This window comes from Haplochromis burtoni, unplaced genomic scaffold (assembly GCF_018398535.1).
Source record: "Haplochromis burtoni strain Fernald_Lab_line unplaced genomic scaffold, NCSU_Asbu1 Contig_317, whole genome shotgun sequence".
Classification (NCBI taxonomy): domain Eukaryota; kingdom Metazoa; phylum Chordata; class Actinopteri; order Cichliformes; family Cichlidae; genus Haplochromis; species Haplochromis burtoni.
Window position 1 is genome coordinate 188,872 of NW_024582678.1, and position 20,245 is coordinate 209,116.

At 39.8% G+C, this 20,245-nt stretch overlaps 2 protein-coding genes across 2 annotated transcripts; both read right to left on the reverse strand.

Moving 5' to 3' along the window:
* Window positions 1–932: 932 nt before the first annotated feature.
* On the reverse strand, window positions 933–6,903 carry gja10b (gap junction protein alpha 10 b). Its single transcript, XM_005942111.2, has 3 exons — window positions 4,312–6,903; window positions 2,821–4,233; window positions 933–1,776 (listed from the first exon to the last, which is right to left on the reverse strand). Exons 2-3 carry the CDS (start codon window positions 4,210–4,212, stop codon window positions 1,738–1,740), a joined length of 1,431 nt encoding a protein of 476 aa, XP_005942173.1. The 5' UTR covers window positions 4,213–4,233; window positions 4,312–6,903; the 3' UTR covers window positions 933–1,737.
* Window positions 6,904–6,996: 93 nt separating this feature from the next.
* On the reverse strand, window positions 6,997–20,189 carry casp8ap2 (caspase 8 associated protein 2). The gene is made up of 10 exons (XM_005942109.3): window positions 19,890–20,189; window positions 18,835–18,908; window positions 17,329–17,403; window positions 17,133–17,233; window positions 15,349–15,423; window positions 14,669–14,784; window positions 12,219–14,515; window positions 9,106–11,785; window positions 7,973–8,072; window positions 6,997–7,885 (listed from the first exon to the last, which is right to left on the reverse strand). The coding sequence occupies exons 2-10, from the start codon at window positions 18,866–18,868 to the stop codon at window positions 7,832–7,834; spliced, it is 5,532 nt and encodes a 1,843-aa protein (XP_005942171.1). The 5' UTR covers window positions 18,869–18,908; window positions 19,890–20,189; the 3' UTR covers window positions 6,997–7,831.
* Between the last annotated feature and the right edge of the window lie 56 nt (window positions 20,190–20,245).

A 20,245-nucleotide genomic window follows, 5' to 3' on the forward strand; every position in this document is an offset into this window, starting at 1 on the left:
GACACAAATAGCATTTGAATTCATGCCTGACTTCTCCAAATTCTCCAAAACTACCCACAAAGTAGCTCACAATTTATAGACAGAGCAGATAAAATAAGTACTGAATATGTCATTAATTTTCTAAGTAATTGTATCTCTAAAGGTACTATGGATATGAAATTCCTACTAGATGGCAGTAACAACCCATCAATTCCACACATACAAAGAACTCAGACCACGTGTTGATAAATTAGTGGTAATAATGAGAAATGATGCTGTGAAAATGTATTGAACATGCGGCTGAAATGAATTTAATACCTCTTACAAAAGCTGTTGGTGGTGATGACAGCTTCAAAATGCCTCCTGTATGGAGCAACTAGTTGCATGTATTGCTCAGGTGTGATTCTGGTCCATTTGTCCACACAGTCTTCAAATCCTAAACCAGACCGTTTGAAATAATGATACCTGCTGTTTCAAGTAGTCCTTGGACAACTTTTTTGATCATTCTTTTCATTCTTCTAGTAAATGGATTGGCACTTTTTCTACACTATCTGAGAACTCAAAGGGCTTTACACAACTTGCTTAATTCACGCATTCACACCAGCACTTTTTTCTTTGCTCTTTTTGTCTAACATGCACACGCATTCATGCTCCGATGCATCAGAGAACAACTTGGGGTTAATATCTTGCATTTTTCCCAAAGATATTTGGCATGCAAACTGGAGGGATCAAACCACTAATCATCTGATTAGCAGGTTACACAGCAGATGGCCGCCCCTCCCTGAGCCTGGTTCTGCCGGAGGTTTCTTCCTGTTAAAAAGGAGTTTTTCCTTCCCACTGTCGCCAAAGTGCTTGCTCATAAAGGGGTCACATGATTGATGGGTTTTTCTCTGTATGTACTATTGTAGGAGCTACCTTACAATATAAAGCGCCTTGAGGCAACTGTTGTGATTTGGCACTGTATAAATAAAACTGAATTTAATTGAGTTCAGATGACTTGGTTTACCGCCTGAGCTACATTCACCTTCTGTCTGAAATCTTGAGGGAAGCACTTGGTAGCGGCCGGTTTGTGGTGACATTTGTTCTTTCCTCTTTCAAACTATGCCCCCAACAGCGCTCACTGGAACCTTCAGTAATTTAGTAGTTTCTTTAGTAATTTCTTCTGTAACCAGTGTCATCAGTATCATCAGTTACCCATCATGAGATGCTTCTTGTGTGACATCTTGGTAATGAGACACCTTTTTTTAGGCCATTAGTTGGAACTGAAGTGGCAGGATTGCTTTCAGCTGGTGCCATGACTCTCCATGCCTCTTTGCTTTCTTCATGCATTCAGTACTTTCTCCCAATGCCATTTTTTCATTTTCACACATAGCTTAATTTCTGGACATCTATGATTTGATTTCTCGCATGAGTGGATTGGATGGGTAGTTACCGACATCTGGTGACGTCAACAAACCTTTTTGAAATAGATTTACTTAGAAAACTGTGACGTTTTCAATACTTCTTTTATCTGGTGTAAACTTATAATCAAACAGTTGATAGGAATAGCAATCACACATTACATAAAGCAAATTAAGTGTCTCTTGGATGTGGAAAATAACTAAATTATTCATGCAGAAAACATACTGTATAAGCACACTGTGGACATATAATGTTGCTGCAGAGAAACAGGATGAGACTCGATTTGAAATCAGGCTCCTTTGGCTAATTTAGAACTCCCATTGGCACTCGTTTGGTCCCAGAACTGTACTTTATAGTTTACTTTTTCATGATTGAAGACAGCTCCAGAATCATGCTCTGAAAAAGGAAAAAAAAATAGGTACAATGTATAGTTATTATTCTTGTCATAGTCATGATGACACATTTATGTTTTGTTTTCTAACCTCAAGTAGTATATAGTAAATAGCAATGTTTGACTTTCTGCTAATATCTCAAGACTATCTTGTCTTGAACAGTATTAGAAAAATATATGATAGTGAGAAAATGTCTGTAAACAAGCTTGACCTTTGTTGTGGTTGAAACTGACAGGTTACGTATTTATTTTATTTTATATTACTCAATTCATAATGATCACTGGAACTGATGAAAAAAAAAGGGTTTTCAACTGAGTTTATTCAAGTAAAGTTGATTGCTATCACTGACAACAGATTTCACCAAGGAAGGGAGGAACTGAGAATGATGTTGATTATTAGGCAGCAGGAAATGTAAAGTAGTTGTGGGCCAGCTAATGAGATTTTCCAACTGGATATGTAAAAGGGTATGAACTGGACTGGCACTGAGATCATCTGATCAGCTGAGCTTTACATTGTAGATGTAGCTGCATTTGATTTTCAATATTTATGTTCACTTTTTGACAGAATGAAATTAAAAAATATAGCTATGTCACTGGGTGTGGTTTGTGGCTCAGCTGCAGGAGAGGGGTGGAGCGATGGGTTTGGGGTGTGGTGTCATGGGAGGCTGACCCACACAGCCTCCCCGGGTTGCCGTGACCTGACGGGTGTGTGTGGTGCGAAGCAACAAAGGTAGCTGGAAGGCTGCTCTAATAAAAGCAATGGAAAACGCCGCTTGACTTGCAACGCTGTGTACTTCAGGAACTTCTCATTACAATCTATGGCAAATCTTTTCTCTGGTCATAACTCCATCTTACAACATCATTCGGACTAATTACACTTGAATTGACAAAAAAAGTGGAGTTGGAGGGAATTTAAGGTAGCTTGACTTGATCAGACAACAAACAAACAGTGTATCTATAACCAAATCTTTCAACAAACAAGTACACGTTAAATCACACATATGAGACTATAAGCCTTTATTAATAGCTAAAAAGAGACATTAGCTTACCATGGACATCCTCCTCCCTCCAGCTGGAGGTGGTGGAGACACCACTGGACTCTCCCCCTCGCTAAGATGCTGGGATGCATTGTCCGTTCCACTCTGACAGTCTCCACTGTCAGACGGACTGGCCAGCTTGCCCTCCGACAGTCCTCTGGACATAAAACTGCATTTTCTGGCTGTGGGATAGTGTTCACTCTCCGGAGAATCACTCATATCGCTGAGCTCCTTACATACACTCACTCTGCTCTGCTTCCTCTGTGGGTTTCTCAGGGCTGCTGGGATTTCCATGTGGCCGGCCATCAGCGTAGGTCGAGGCCCCACATATTGTGGTTTACCAGAACCATGGGGTCCATTTGAATCATCGCTGCTGCATGACGGTTTGCGATTTTCCAGAGTGTAACGTCTTTCCATGGCACCCAGCTGGTGCAGACCTTGGATTTCAGCTTGGCTGGGGCGGCAGGAGATGCTGTGACCTTCGATACTCTGAGGGGCCACTAAGGCCAAATTCAAAGGCTGACTCTCCCCGTGAGTTTCAGGCAAAGCAGAGCAGGTCATCTGCGTGAGCTGGATTAATCTCTGTGGTGAGGAATTTGAGAGCACACAGATCTGCTGCACCATGGAGTTCTTCTTTGACCTGCACATACTCTCATCATCCCCATATTTATATCCATACAAGATTTGTTTAATCTTCTTCACCCCCAAATGGGAAATCTCTAGGAGATTGAGGAATAAAGAAACTCCGGCAATAACCAGCATGAAAACCATGAAAATGTTCTTCTCTGTCGGTCGTGACACAAAACAATCAACGCTGTTAGGGCAAGGCATCCTTTCACATTTGTAGAGTGCAGACAGTCCAATCCCATACAGAGCAAACTGTCCTATAATGAAACCCACCTCCACTACAGATCTGGTCAAAATATGGAAAACATATGTACGCAGCAAAGAGCCCCTGAGAGGAGCTTTCCTTACTTTCTTCTGTTCATCTAATTTCCTGAGCTCTTTCTCAATTCTTTTATGGTCATCCAGGACGGGATCTGTACCTTCCAGCTCAGCTTTCAGACACGCTTTCTTCCTGTGTCTCTCCTTCTCAAGGGTCCTCAAACGATACAAGGCGTGACCCATGTAGACCAGAGAGGGTGAGGATACAAAGATAATTTGCAGGACCCAGTAGCGGATGAGAGAGATGGGAAAAGCTTGGTCGTAACAGACAGTCTTGCAGCCAGGTTGCTCTGTGTTACAAACAAACTCGCTCTGTTCATCATCCCAGACATCCTCAGCTGCGACGCCGAGCACAAGCATCCGGAAAATGAAGAGGATTGTGAGCCATATCTTCCCAACGATGGTGGAATGAATGTGGACCTCTTCTAAAATACTCCCTAATAGATTCCAGTCCCCCATCTTCTGTCATATTAATATTAGCTGTAAACAAAAGAAAACTTTGTAGTTTGCAGGTCTTTCTACAAATTTAAATGATGCAGCAAAATGTACTTTACTTACATATTTTCTAGAGTCCTCGTCCCTGTGTGTTTTGGCATAAGGCCATTAATCAAATTGTAGATTGAAGTGTAGTGTAAGTGTGATATTTTAATCCCTTGGAGACAGACAACACCCTACTGTGCAGTCTGACTGACACTATTTTAAAGCTGGAAAGTAGGTCGGTTTGAAGCTATTGATCCATCAGTACCATGACCTTATAACGCCCTGAGGTTAGGTTCATCCTGCCACTTTTGTCAGGACACTAAACTAGAAATAGCACCAACTCAGATGCCAATACACAGCTCTGGACAATGTTTTCTAAATCTTGAACTCTAGGTTTTTGATAGTTTCAGGTTTTATGCAGTGAATGAAATGTGCCAGCATGCATGTCTTCAATAATCTTTCATCTTTGTTCTAACTGTTTGTATACTGTTTGTATAGTGTGCTAGCTAAGGAGCTAGCACACTGTCAGTTACACTATCACAGCTTTTCACACAGGGCTCTGCGGGTTTCATAATAAAATTGTGTTGTATTATCTTTGTCTAACATTTAGATTTGTTTGATGATTTGAAACATTTACGCGTGGCAAACATACAAAAAAATAGGAAATGAGGAAAGGCGAAAACACTTTTTCACACCACTGTAACGCGATGTGGAATTTTATTTTTATTACTCAAAAGGACAAGATTGCAGTGGTAAAGTGGACAGAACAGAAATAACATAGTGCTAACAGAACTATCATCTGCATAGATAACATGTTAACGCAAACCTAGACTACAATCCAGAAGAGTCTTTGTTTGTATTCAGAAGGATAGGGATTTGTGTTGGTATGTGCCCAACGTTTATATTGTTAACTGGTAATTATGGGAGAGTGCACCATTTTAGGAGTAACGAGAAAGTAAGTAGCAGTAACACAAATTACTTTCTCTTGCGAGTAATTTAAGTAATATATTGCATTACTTTACTGAAGTGGAGCTCGTCAATACTGAGAGGTTGCTGTTGTTGAGAGTTCATATTATTCCATAGGCCTGTGCAACCAGTGACATGAAAACGTTGAATGTGTAAATGTAGTTTCATTCGAGTCTTACCTGATACAGAAATGGTAATTAAATATTTTGGAGTTCAGCGTGTCAAAATCAATGAATTATTAAATATTTTATGATTACATTTTAAACTTTGCTTTCTGTTTTTCTCATAAATTCTCCCCAATAGAACAAAACTGATGTCTTGAGTTGAGCTGGTCAAATTCCTTTAGAAACATCATATTTTACTGGGGAAATGCAAAAAAAGTTTGTCTGGCAGCACAAATGATCCAGCTGCTAACAGATGAGACAGTCTCAAGATCAGTTCGCTATTACAGGTTACTCTCATGACTGAAACGTTTCTCCCACTGAAAACGCTACCCCCAGATGAACAGAATCAACCTGGTTGATGCACCATGACATCTGCATTCAGTTTTCCCCAAAGTCACCTAACACAAGGGTACAATGGTGATGAACATTTTTTTGTCTGCAGCGATGGAGAGCCATCACACATTTGGGGGAAAACACACATTTCTCATCAAACGGGGTATCCAACGTCCAAAAGCAGAGAGGACACCCAGTGCTCAAAATGCAGCATCCTCAACAGTCTCTAGGATGATAGTGATTACTGAGGCCAACAGCCCACTCAAGTGCAAACAAGCTCTAAATGTTACTGTTTACCTTGGGGAACAGAGCTAGTACTAGTGAAATTTTTCAAATTTTGTGACAGAAAAACCAAAAGTTTATTATAACCCAAATATTCTATTCTGTGAGTGAGAGACAGCGCACTCTTGTTACAGTTGATGATGAAATCTAAACTAAATAGGCTGCATATCAGAACCTGGATATTTTTCTCCACTTTCTTTCTGCTAGAAGCACATGCAATCAAATCAGCTAAACATGTGAACACTCTATTATAAAGGGGGTCAGGGGACCCTGTGTCCTTGAAATGATTGATCGGTCTTAGACCAATGTGGTGGAAGTGGAGCTTCAATGATTGAGTGCACCAGAAGGCACCCCCATAGTGAGGTCTGAAAGAGAACCAGGGCTTAAAATGAGATTTGGCAGGTTGGTGAACAATAAATGCTGGTGTAGCAGAGAAGCAAAGTAAATGACTCAATAAGAAAGATGCTGTACTGTGATTTCGACACAAAATATCCAGCTAGTTCTTTATGGTTTGTCCACACATGATGTTTTGAAATACATGTATCACCATTTTCTCTTTTATAAAACAATTGAAAATGTGCAGCGTGATGGCAAAACATGGGGTGACATTGTTTTCTCTGCAGTATCACCTGGAAGCAGAACAGAGGATCATTTGGATAAACCTTTGGAGACATCACTGCAAAACATTAATCATTCAAGAAAACAAATGAGATGATTACTGCATAGCTTTGACCCATCGTAACCCCTGCACGTAATGACAAAATCCATATTGTTGATTTTATATGCCTTCAAAAATTAGCAAGTTTAATGTGGCTTGTTGTGGTTCAGGAGTTTTAATGAAATGAGGAATGAACCCTCCTTCATTTTCAGTCTGTAACTGAAGATGCTGAACCCACAGTTGGATCATTGCACCCATCAGATTTAAAAAGCACATAGTAATTGGAAAAAAAAAAAAAACACTTGAACAACTGTATTTGATGAATCCAGCTTGTATGTAGAAAAGTGTGGCACCAGTCCATTAAATAAATAAAACTTTTATTTTCAGTAAAGAATTATTTACAATATGTCATTACATAGTTTTCGTTAGTAACAAGCAAACTTGTCACTGCAGCTCACAGATACGAGGGTTCATTCAGTCATTCTCTCACACACACGCACTCACAAAAAATAAGAAATGAATGTAATGATGTAATGTCCTTTACTTGGAGTGAACATGTAAACAAATGTATGAAGCACTCCCTTCCTACACACAAACACATCTATTAAAACAAGATCCAAAATTTAACACTGACTCCAAGTCAAAAGACTAAAACTATGAGCCCTGTAGATCAAGGTTTAATGGCAGGTCATGTGTTGACCTCTAAACTAAGAATCTGACTCAATATGTAAAATATAGTGAGCATACTTGTTTTGGAACCTGAAATCTTCCCATTACGAGGGTAGTTTCCCCCAAATGCTTGGAGAAAAACTAATTTACGGATGTGGGAACTGATATTATGACTCGTTAACTGTTTTGAGATCTGCAATGTCTGCAAAAGTCGAGATAGGAAGGTAAAAAAGGTGGAATCCTGTGGCCCACATCACGTCCTTCTGTGATGATCCTGTGTGGCTTGCTAAAAATCTCAAACGTTTTGAATTCCTTTCTCAACAGCATGAGCAGGTACAGTTCTGCATCTGTAACACAATATCCTTAGAGACAGTTATGAATTCCCAGCCTTTGACTCAAACCAAGCTCCAGATTTTGACAGATACAGCACTCTGTGTGGTGATCAAGTCATCATATCACCTTAATTATTGGCACATGTATGAATATGCTCCAAAATAAGAACCATATACACAAATATTCAGAGGCATCAGGTGTCCATCTTCTTAAAAAGCTTCATGAGCTGATAAAATCTGTGAGCAATCTGGGGAAAACAAACAGTTAACAGTTACTGGATGCTTACACTAAACAAAAGTAAAGAAAAAGAAAGAAAGAAACAAGATTTATCTACCTGGCCTGAAGGCTTGTTAAGTTTCTCTGACAAAGCAGAGAAAGTCTCGCGTGAAGCGCCTTTTGTCTTCATGTCCATGAGAATAGCTCGATCTTCATCTCTGATGAAGGAGATGAAAGATACTGAGTAGTCTATTTAATTAGCTAAACTTCTTACACAGTAACAATACAAGTAATCATTAGTGGCAGCCCTATAATGTAGAATGAAACATTAAAAATACATTCAGTGAGACTATTCTGATTAGATGAGCATAAACTGCCAGATCAAAATCTCTTCTTTGATAACAAGGCTGAATTTTGGCAACACTTATACAAGGTACACAGACACAATACATTCAGATAACTGCAAATTTGCCACCACAATGAGTTAAACAACCCAAAAATGTAATATTTATTAATGTCCACAGGTTCTAGCCCTCAGATAGTTATTGATCCCAAGGAGCCTTATCTGTGTATTAAAATTACTTTGATTATTATATTGTTAGTTTCATCAATTAATTTTGAACTTCTAAACATGGGGGATAGTGTGCAAAACTAGTTTCAACTCCCCCCAAAATACAGACATATTTAACAAAGCTCTTGTAGTGAATGGACAGAGCCCTTTGAATCTTAGCACTCAAAGGACTTCCTATGTTTATACAGTGTACAGCAGTAAAAGCCAAACTGACAGCCACTTGAACAGCACATGTACTAGAGCTGTAACCTCAGCTGGTTCGTTGACGTGCTCATTCAAGGAGAGAGAAAAAAATGTTTCATCAAAAGGCTACAAGTGTTAGAGCTAACTTATTTAATGTTTAGACGGAGTTGACTTCAAACCAGCTGACACCATTTCAGTGTGGCTTTATTTTGTCTAACATTTCCACAGCTTAACAACCAGCGAGCCATATTAATCTAGATCAGCTTTGTTAGAAAGATGACGTTAGACCAGTATGGCCAGGGATTACAGATATGCAGTGTCTATAAGTTGCAATGTTGAGTCTGCGAGGAGGCCAACAGGTCCATCACAGGTCAACTTCTATTTGACATTTTCTGCTGAAATATTGTGAAACCAATACTGCCTATATGCAACTAGTATTCATTCTTCTATTCAGACACTCCTTGGAAAGAGAGAACACGATGCACTTTACTACTGACCTAGTCCAGGCCATCACCACCTCGCCCTTCTTCCTGATGACATTCTTGGCAGACAGACTGCTGGGAGACAGACAGCCCATAGATGATTTGGAATCTTCATCTGCTTCCTTGGAAGGAAGCACGACTTCTGGACTCTTTTTTTCCTTCCTCAACCTCTTTGCTTTTGATTTGTCCTGGTGCTTCTTTCGTTTTCTGCCTTTGTCGGGTGAACTGCTCGTGTCCTCTGCTATCACGAGGCTTCTCTCTGACTCAGATATGTCCACATCATTGTTCTTCGAGTCTGACACATGTGAAGACAATTTTCTGCTCCTCTGATTTGTATAAGAGCTTTCAGTAGTTTGACAGTTATTTGACACAGCACATTTAGAGGGAATGAGTTTATTCTGAGACTTGTTTGAGACAGTTTTTGAAGGGCTTATGTTTTCTTCCCTGAAATGTGTCTTGCTCCCACTCCCATTAACAACTGTGTTTTCAGAAACATTGTTCAAACACTTATCTGAAGGAGAACCGTCAGACCGATTTTTCAGGGTCTCTTTGGAAAAAGTGTGTTGAGTTAGCATGTCATCTGGCTGATTGTTTAATAGTGTTAAGTCTTTACCTTCAGTGAGACAGACACTGGATTCAGTACCAGCTGGACACAAAACAGAGCTTTCAGCAACGTTAGAGAAACTGCCCGCCAAAGAGACAGCTTTCTCAAACTTTTCTGCAACACCAGCTTCACTATCCTGAGCTGCAGTGTTATCTTCTATGTGCTGCTCCTCTGTTAGTGTTTCACTTAAGCTCTCATTAGCAGTTAGAGTTCTATCTGCTTCTGGATTCGCCTGCCGAATCTTCACAATGAAATGATCGTTGGACTTTTCCATCACTAGCGCCTGCATCGCCATGTCGGGCTTAAACACAAAAGACGTGGCAGGTGTTTCTGAGGCCAAACTGCTGCTAGAGCCACAGCTGGAATTATCAGTGTCAAGAGCCAGGTGTATGTCATGCTCTGTGGCGTCCTCCCCGTCCAGCAGAGCATCCTCGCATATGTGGGCGCTGATGACGTTCTCTGGCGTGGACGTGACATACATACTTGAGGTGCATGGCTGTAGGAAGCTGAGGTGACTGTCAGATTTCAGAGGTGATGGAATGGTGAGAGACACGGCCAAATCTTCAGCTAGAAGTGAATATGACTTCTGTGAGGCCAAGTTGGCCTGCAACAGTGCTCGATTTTGCGATGGAACTTCTAACAGACAATTTTCATCAAGTAAAGCCGGGTTCAGTGTGGTCTGATCTTTTGAGCAAGAGGAGGATATTTTGCGAGGTGAAATACTAGACCAGGTGGCAAAAAGTTTAGAAGGGGTATCAAATTTAGCTGGGGAAAGCAGCTTAGATCGATAATCAAATTTTGATGGTGTGATGATGCTTATGTTTCTTTCTCCATCTTTCCTTGGAGTACTGAGGGACCAGGCAGTGTTTTCTCCAGCGATACCACTGCTTTCTAACAAGTCAGAACCTTGCAGAAGACACTTGAAAATTTCACCCATTTGAGAGTCTCTGACCAGATTGAATGTTAAACTGGAAGCTTGTTGCTCAGTGAGTAGCTCAAAGTCAGTTCTGTCAAGCAAAGAGCCATTCTGAGTGACCACCAAAGAAGGTATATTATTTTTTTCAGGAGTTGCAGGTGGATTTTTAGGAAGAAGGAACTCTGCTTGTGTATTTAGGGAGTTCATTGGATGCGACTCAGACCCATGTGTGATTCTGATGTCCTTGCCTCTGCTTCCAAGGCCCTTTTTGTAAGGCACCACAGCACAGAATTTGGCCTGATTCAGGCTGGTGGAAGCCGGCTGTGCTTGGTTCGACTCATATGATGCCTTTCTCATGGGAGGCTGTTGAGATACATTTTCACCGTCACTGTCCTCTGGCAGAGGTCTTGAGGCTTTGCAAAAGCTCTTCAGCGTTGTGTGAATGTCCACAAACAAGTAGTCAACTTGGACATTTACAAAGTCCCACAGTTTTTGCTTCAGATCCACTGCTTGTTGTTCAAATATTCGTTTCACAATGCCATTATTTGACACTTTGCCAAACACAGATTCAATGAGTTTCTTCAGTCTGGACTTGAGCTCCCCTGGTTGATCACATATCTTACCAAAATGAGCACCATCCACAAACTCTAAAAAAGACCTTTGGAAATTATCCATCATTCCATAGAAACTCTTCCTGGGAAAAGTTTTGTGAAGTTTCATGTACTTTTTCCGGATCTCGGCACGAACCAACTTAAATGTCTCCATTATTTCTTCGATGGTACAAAAAGAAGCTTTACTTGCTGCGGGACAAACTGTTTTAAAACGACTTTTTGGACTTTGTGTCGTTACGCCTGAAATTTCACGACTTTCTTCAGAAGCAGCCCGTCTCTCTGCAAGCTTCTTCTTTAAAACAGAGTTAGGACTTGACTTATTTCTGACTGGCTGTTCTAGTTTTGCCCTCTTTGTTGCAGTAGTGGGTGAACTTGCCGCCGTCTCATCACTTTCACTTAAAATTTCTCCTTCCTCCAGATCTGTGTCTGAACGACTTGAATTCAAGTCAGACACTTTATCCACCGAATTTACCACGTCTCGCTTTGCAGGAGAACCTGGATATTTGTTCTCCTTATTTACATCCAACTTCTCCGAGTTGGCATCAACAGCTGTACTGGAAAAATCTGCACAGGAAAGAAATAGATAACAGTCAGATAGAAGAGTCAAACAAATGTATAAGATGGTACATTTTTGTATTTTTTTCCAGAGCTAATTTTAAACCCAACTCAGAACAGTAACAAAGATCCACTGTGGATGCCAAAAGAACTACTGTAATGTAACAGGTAATGCTAATTAAGGTAAAGTCCAGACATGTATTTTATAAAGGTGAAATGAGGTGTTCAATTTCTTAAAATACATGGTGCTGATGCAGCTGTGACAGAGGACAAGCACAGAAAAGACACAGTGAGATGAGAAATGAGATGAATTTAGCAGTTAGTAAAGAGAAGGCTTATAGTAAAGCTTGTAAGCAGTATCCTTGGCAAGATGGAAAGCATTCAATGGAAAACTTGCCAGTTTTGAAATATAGATTACTAGACTTGAAAGGAGGATAACTACCTTTTTGAAGGCTCTTTACATGACCAGGCTTGCTATGCACATGGAGAAGACATCTCTTGATTACCCGTACTGGACTCCTCAAAGGACTGATGGCATCTGGGATTCTCTTCAGATTATTCAATGTGCGCATCATAGAGTCCTCATCAGGTAGTAATAGCACAGAGCTTGAAGGCTTCAAATGGTTTTCCTGTCCATTTCTAGGGCTGAAGCTCTTGCTGGGTGTGGTGGTCATGTCACTGTAAATTTTTAGTAGGGTCTTCTCCTCTGTTGTGCTGCTAACTTTGGACACTCCGATACAGTTAGTTGAAGAGCTCGGCTCAATTGCGCTAGCGCGACTGTCTCCGGTGTCTTCATTTGTCTGTGTTAAAACGTAAATAGCCTCTTTCAAACTCAATCCTTCTTGTGGAAGGGACTCCAGGCTGATAGTGCTGGACACTGTATCTGCATCTTTACGACAGTCTTGCTTTTCACAATTCCCTTTCAGATGAATTGGAGTAGAAGAAGCAGGAGAACCTTGCTGACAGACCTGAGACTTGATAGCCGGGGCAGTCTGACACACAGGATTAGTTTCGTCAGTCATATCTGTTTTCTTTGGCTGTGATGAATCGGCATCTTCTGCACATGATTCCAAAGAGGCATTCTGCTGTACTGCAGCTTCAAGATGCTCCACAGTGGACTCCACAGTAATCTCAGCACATGAATCGGCAGTATTTTCGCAGTAAGCTTTTTGTAGGTCATATCTTGGAATCTGTTTAGAAATCCTTCCTGGCTTGTCAACTGGATTTATGGGGTCTCTGGCCCCCGCCATTCCACATTCAGCTGCCTTACTGTCTGAGACTAGCTTCATATTTTCTTCATTATTTTTTGACACGTCTGGTGCTTTTGCATAACTATTCCCTGGTGATTTTGCTGCAAGGTGTGCACTCACTTGCTTTGCTGTAATATCCAAGGGTTGGCTGTTAGTTGAGGTAGTTTGGACTGAATTGTCAGCTACGGCAGTTTTATTACAGACTGTGTCTTTTTCCTGAATACCTTCCACATTTGATGCCTCAAGTGTCCTCTCAAAACTCAAAACTTTGTGGTTCTTCAGAGACTGCTCTGTAATATCTCTCAACTCTCCTTCTAATTCAATGTTTTCTATGTCATCAATGACACACATGTCTTCCATGTTAGGCTGCAAATTCTCTTCCTCTGATCTATTTTCAACATCCTTGCCCACTGGTACAGGATCTTTCAGGCTCCCACCAAAAGGTAATACTGGCTTCTTAATTGGTGAAAGGGTTAAATTCAGTGTTTCCATAAAGCACAGTTTCCTGTTTGGACTAGTTTCCTCAGAGTTTTTCTTGCTTATATTGGTTTCTTCAGGTGATGTTTTAAAGACCGTGTTAGTCTTTGCGCATCTGTCCTTGTCAGTTTTACTTGATTCTTTGGTTCTCAGCTTCTCACATTTTCTGCTTGTGTGGGACTGACTGTCATTGATATGATTTTTTCTTACTTCATCTTTATATTGCCTTTCCCCTTTCCATTGATGATCTCTCTGTCTAGCCCCTTCCCTCTCTTTGGAGGAATCTCTGTATCGTATAACATGTTGATCTACAGAAGACTTTTTCCAGTCCTTTGAGTTGTAACTTCTGGAAGAGCTGCAAGTAGTCTTGATTTTTTCAAGCTCTCGGCTGTAGCTCTCTTTTGAGCTGTGAGATGCACTGTGTTTAGGGCCCGATGCAGCCGTTTTAGCTTTATCGTGTCTCCTGCCATCTTTTTTGTCATCCGAAGCTGTAGTTTCCAAAATCGTGGGTGAGGATTTAACCTCATCTGATCTGCGGTGCCCATCGTGCGAGTAGCTTTTTCTTTGATATGACTTTGAATCACACCTTTGTACCAAGTCTTTGTCTGCTCTGTGAAATCTGTCATTGTTAGCATCTAAAACACTTCTATGTCTCCTATGTATTGATTCAGACTGTTGACTGGGATGTCTGTGCTCTCTGTGACTGGATTTGTGTTTATCTGACTCCGTCTGTTTGTCAGTTATTTCACTGTCTCGTTTTGAATGGCTATGACAAGATGCTTTTGATGCTCTGGGCAAACTAGGACTTTCTTTCCTCATGGACTGACGTGCATCTCTTGGAGGCTGGTCTACGCTGGGAGGTGGAAAATTACTGGATGGTGGTAGTGGTGGAGAAGGAGGCGGACGGGATGGTGGAGAAACCAGCCTACTGGTGGAGCTGTGACTGGAGAGATTTGGATCCCACACATTTTGTATGGAAGATGGATAATGATGATACTGCCCTCTCTCAGACCTGCAAAACCCAACAATTAAAACATTGCCGTTTCAGTATAGCCAATAATTGATGTCACACCTTGTTACGCGTCTTATGATATTGCCCTTATGCATAACGTTAACCAGTATTCAGTGTAACCTAACGGAGAAGGACGAAAAAGAACCAACGTACCTCTGACTCAGCCTCTGAATCTCTGCGTCTTTTCGTATCACCTCCTTTCTAGCCGTTTGTAAAAGTGTAGAGATGTTTTTTTTGAGAGAGTAGTTCTCCTTTCTCAAACCTGTATTCTATATTCAAACAGAAGGCACACAAAATGTTAGTGGTAAAATGAATTCGTATAACCAAACCATGCAGTTCAATAATGTAGACCCATTCCACCTACAGAAAACACAGTCTTTCTTAAAACAAAACTGTCTTAGTGAAGATAGTAGTGTTTATGGTAACTTTGTCCTAAGTTCCTTGAAGACAGACATTTCATCTCTCATCTGCAGAAAGTTCTCAGATGAAAGGTAAAGAAATTCAGTCCCTTTCTTTCCAAGCTCCTTAGATTACCATGACCTGGAGGACCTGTAGGACTTACAACCTACACAGACCCTACTGGCTCCTCCAATAAAAAAAAAATATCATGGAACAGATGGTTTTTTTTGGTTTGGGTGAAAACATACAAACAACACACATTTGCTTTGTTTTCTACAAAGGTGATTGAGGCTAATCCGATTCTTCGGAAGATTTTTTCCAAAACGATAAATGAAAGCTGGCCAAGTAAAATATATTCTCATGAAACAACCTACTCGCTATTTAACCCCCCCCCAAAAACAAAACAAAATAAAAACAAAAATAAAAACCCACACCTGTAATTCCAACTGCTCCAGTCTCCTGCGCAACTCTTTAATATGGTTTTGGGCTGTCCTGAACCCAGACTTCAGCTGCAGAGACACAAAAACAAAAGGCCTATGAAACAGCTGGCATGATGACTTCTGGCAAACTTTCAACGTCCTGTGATATCCAAGTGCTATTCTCTGCTTACACAAAAATGGCAATCATGATCCCAAATATTGAGCAAGGGTCACCTTTGCTGAAATATGAAGCATCTCAGCTTATCTGCTTGTAATCTACTCAATCATTAAGCAGTCCATCAGTTCACTTCACTGATTCTTTTTGGAATTTGCTTGATTTATACAGAAATAATCAGATCTAGAGTACTAATTTAATATTTATTGTAACTGACAAAGGACTTATTTTTAGCAGTGTGGTTCTAATTTCATAGACTAACCCATATTCACCTACCAATAACAAGGTTTCTACACTTTGTAGAGCATCATGATAATATAAACACTAGAGATGGACCGATCCGATATCCAGTACCAGTATTGGTCTGATCCTGACCTAAATTACTGGTTCAGATATCGGGGAGAAATAAAAAAAAATGTAATTCGATCTATTAAATATCACAAAAGCACCTCAAAAAACTTGCGACATGGCATAATCCAGCTCATGACCTTAGCATGAGAGGGAAACACGAAGATGAAACCAGGAGATGTCATTACTGAATCATCAGAGCTGAACAGGTGATGGAGAAACAGATTTACCTTTTAGGTGACATGAATGAGTTGAAGGGAAGTTATGAACTGTTTCTGAGAGACAAATAACACCAGGATCCTTTTCTATTGAGCCAACAGCTGGTAACTGTGCAGGGGCGGGTCTAGCAAAGTTTTGCCAGTGGGCCAGGTAGGGCATTAACAGGGAAAGGGGGGACACAAAGTAATACTTTTCTTTCTTATTCTCGTTTAAAATGTCTAGCTTTCAATAAATAATTATCTGAATCTTACAACCAAAGTGGTTATCTTATGTGCAATGTATAGAAATAATAAATATATACCAACAAGACAGTGTACATCACTCTCACAACAGCGTTTGTTTTCATTCAAAGGCTTTATGGCTTTTTCTATTATACCTGGTGGGCCGGTCTCTAGTCCCAGTCCAGCCCTGATCTTGATAAAATATGAGTATCATGAAACCGTGTTTGCATTTATTTGCACTGCTTTCCACTCTGGATGTCCATTTATGTTAAGCTTCAAGTATAAAAATTGTCCATTATTCAACTTGGAGGGTTTTTTTTTTAAGTTGTTGAATATAAACATATTTTGTGCTGATATTGCACTTCTTTTCTGCATAAACCTGCATTTTAAAATACTTTTTGAATATTACTTAAATATTTAGATTTAAAGTTCAGCTAAAAGTTTAAATAAAAAGATCAGTATTGCTGAACTGCAAAATATTTTGGGTGAAATGTATTTTTTGCATACAAGTATAATAGAATAGCTTTAGTGTTTTGTTTTTTTAAAACTTGAGCATAAACTTATACAAAATGCAGCAAGACATTTAAAAAACAGTTTTATTGATTATAAAAAAACGATCAGATTCATATCGGTATTGGCAAATATCCAAATTCATATCTGCATTGGACATTAAAAAGTGGTATTGTGCCATCTCTAATAAAGACTGAAACACAGCAGCAGAGTCAAGCTCACTCCCCAAAAAACAAAAACAGCTTATCAGTGCCTCACAGCTAATTATCAGTACAAAAAATTCCCATGTTAAAAAATAAATAATTCCCAAATGAGCAATTGCTTACCTCAGCGTATGATGACTCTCTGTTCTGCTGTTCCTCTGTCACAATTTCTTCATACAAATCCATTGACTCTTTCAACTGAAAACCAACAAAAGGTGGCTCCTCTGTAAAAAAGAAAAAAAGTGCTCAGACTACGACAGCAAGAGTAGTGGTAATATGCATCCGATCAAAGTGAAACCATTTCAGGAAGGGCTTTTACCTGCACTTCTGTTAAAACCGATGTCCAGACCATCGTATATATCCACAGACTCCTCGCTTACTTCAGATACCAAGACTGTAGATATTATACATATATATCAGTATACATCAGTAGTTAGAGAGCTTCTACACATAAGTCTTAAGTCATGATTATGGTAGCGTCCGAAAATCTTACATTCATGTAAATTATGGTTTCTAAGGAATGTTTTTATGTACATGCATAAATAAAACAGTGGATAATAAGCAGACTGGTTTTATTTAAATTATAAACTTTCAAACTGAAACAGATTAAGAGCCGTGAGAGAGTAGTAGAATTACGTGTCCAACTAATGAGACAAATGAAGTACAAGAACTTAACTCAAATAATCATTTTGTTTTACTTTACATTTTTAAACCACCAAGAGCATCTGGTTTTTGTGTGACTGGCTGGTATGTAAAATTGTAGCAGTCTGGCAAGTAATGATGAAGCTTGTCCATTTAAGACTTCCACAAACTTTGAAACACTCTAAAGTCTGAGTATTGTTGTCACATTTGCTGCTTCCACTTAAAAGGCAAGCTGCAGTATTGCAAGCATGCAATGGAAGTCATATTAAAGTGAACATGAAACACTTCATGTATAAAGGCTAATTTACATCACGGAGGCCTCCTCTTAAAAACTGGCATAGATGTAGCTCTGTCTGTGAAGCTGGATTTAAGAAATAAGTGCTAAGAGTTCTACGTTTTTAGAGGATGTTTAGCGCCAGCTTGTGCCAGTACAGAATTTGACATCACCGGGTTGGTTGGTTGTGGTCAATAGACTCACATGGTTGGGTGGCTCTTTACAGCCAACCTGTTGAGAAAAAAACTGACATGTCAGACTCCTTGTTGGTCTGGTGACTCAAGTAGGCTCTCCTCCACATAGCTCCTCATGTATAAAGTGCTTAACAAACCCTAAAATTACAGCTAACAGGTGGATTTTCCCGTTTCAGTGCAGCTAAAAAAAAAAAAACAACAACAACAACAACAAAGAACCACTGAATGCTTAAGAGATAGACAGTGAAACATGACAGTATATCCTTTGTTTTGACATAAACACACTGTTGCAGCCAGAAGCAGCACAAAAGTGACCGCCTTAAACTGAGTTTTAGTCTTAGTGTTGTTTTCTTCTGAGTTATTGGGTCTGGTATTAGTTAGCTAACATAAACTAATGTAAGTCTATTGACTGCAGCCAACCAAACACCAGTCCAAAGAAGAATAAAAGCATGAAATTAATAACTAAAAGCATGCATGTTTACAACCTGAACTTTCAACTAATGTTTTTAATGCCGAGCACTGACAGTGTATGGAGGCCCGAACAATAATTTAAGGTTATGGAAGATAGGACATTCAGCTTCTAAGGTCTGTTAATGACCAACAAAAATCAGTCTTAATCAATTTTAATAGAGTATCTACAAATGTGGGATTTAATTCGTTTTCATTCAATTTTTGATGAGTAATTCCAAGTTCTTAAGTTGCAATGTATACTTACGACCAGATGCATGGCTGGTGTCAACGTTCTCCATCCTGTCAAAGATCCCTGTGGCACAGTTTCTTAAGGACTACCTGATGTCAAAGCCAAAGGGAAATTGATGGTTGTTATTGTCCAAGTCAAAACAAAAGATTGATGCAAAAGTTGCTTTAAGAAAATCTTAAAAGTCTACTCCACAAGTTTCCATAAATTACTGTTACTTTGGGCAAAAAGGTCCAATAATAGTAATAGGCCCTTTTACTCAATCAATATTTGCAGGAGAGCAATACTGTTTATTTTGGTAAGATGATTATTTTTAACAACACTTTTTCATTGTTCAAATATTTCTTATAAAACTACTTTTATGAATAATAACATATATGCAGATCCACATCAGAAATGGGTGAAGTGCTGGGCAAAAAACAAGTCGCCAATTAAAGATCGATAGACAACTAGATAAATAGATACACAGTTGAATTTTGCCAGAGATCGACTGTGACATACACCTAATGGTATACACAATTCCAAAGATAATGTCGGTTGACAGACGGTTGATGTATTGGACAAATGTGGACTAATGGCGGTAACATGTTGCGCTAGCTAGAGCCCGTCCTACTGCTCAAAGACACCAAAGAACAAAGCAAAGCAGAATGATAATCTCATAACCTTCCAGGTTAAAACAAACGATCAAACTGTGGGCCCGAGTTAATTTCGTTGAATAAATATAACACTGTCTTTTTTACTCTTTTATTCCTAACCTTGTTACCTTTGACCCGAATTAAACTAACACAAACACAAAAGACAAGGATGGCAAACAAACATCTCCTTTCACAACGTTTTTATCTTGTCAGACATTTCACGACACATTTTACCTCTTAAAGCCAACTGATGGACTGCTTATTTATTTTGTTTTTTACATTTCTGGACATTACTTCAAACAAATAAAGCGACTCGGGACTGTCTGCTTAACTAACCCGGAGGAAACAGGAAAGTTGGTCAGCAAAAGAAGTGACTTAAAATTAGCCTGCAGAACATTAGAGTAACGTGGCTGTGATTTAGTCGTCTTACTAACTTACTTGCGTATTGTTGTGCCCTCCTGTTGTTTACAGCTGTAATGCCGCGCCAAGACTTCTTTGCACAGGAAGTACCATTTTCCCGCGGTCTGTCACTGCAGCCTGCGCACTCCTCCTCTCCGCTTGCAAAAATATTCTTCAACACTTAGGTAGATTTGCGACACTGTCGCTCACTGCCTTCGTGAGCAACTAACATTCTCCTGCCGCCGAGTCAGAAAGAAAATGAAATGCGTTAAAGACAGAATTAACGCTCCACTCAAGCCCAAATTGTTGCTTCACTCCCGGAAAAATGGACTGCCAGGCCAGGGTCGTGTCATCACCACGCGACTTAAGGACAGAAAACGGAAGCAGTGTGGGAG

Excerpts from the sequence above, each read along its gene's own strand:
- gja10b (XM_005942111.2), bottom strand. The coding sequence starts at position 4,212 with ATGGGGGACTGGAATCTATTAGGGAGTATTTTAGAAGAGGTCCACATT. Across the intron at positions 1,777-2,820 it reads GAGGGAGGAGGATGTCCATG|AGCATGATTCTGGAGCTGTC; the intron begins GTAAGCTAATGT and ends TTCCTTTTTCAG.
- casp8ap2 (XM_005942109.3), bottom strand. The coding sequence starts at position 18,868 with ATGGAGAACGTTGACACCAGCCATGCATCTGGTC. Across the intron at positions 17,404-18,834 it reads CACCAGCCATGCATCTGGTC|TCTTGGTATCTGAAGTAAGC; the intron begins GTAAGTATACAT and ends TAATATCTACAG. Across the intron at positions 14,516-14,668 it reads ATTCAGAGGCTGAGTCAGAG|GTCTGAGAGAGGGCAGTATC; the intron begins GTACGTTGGTTC and ends TGGGTTTTGCAG.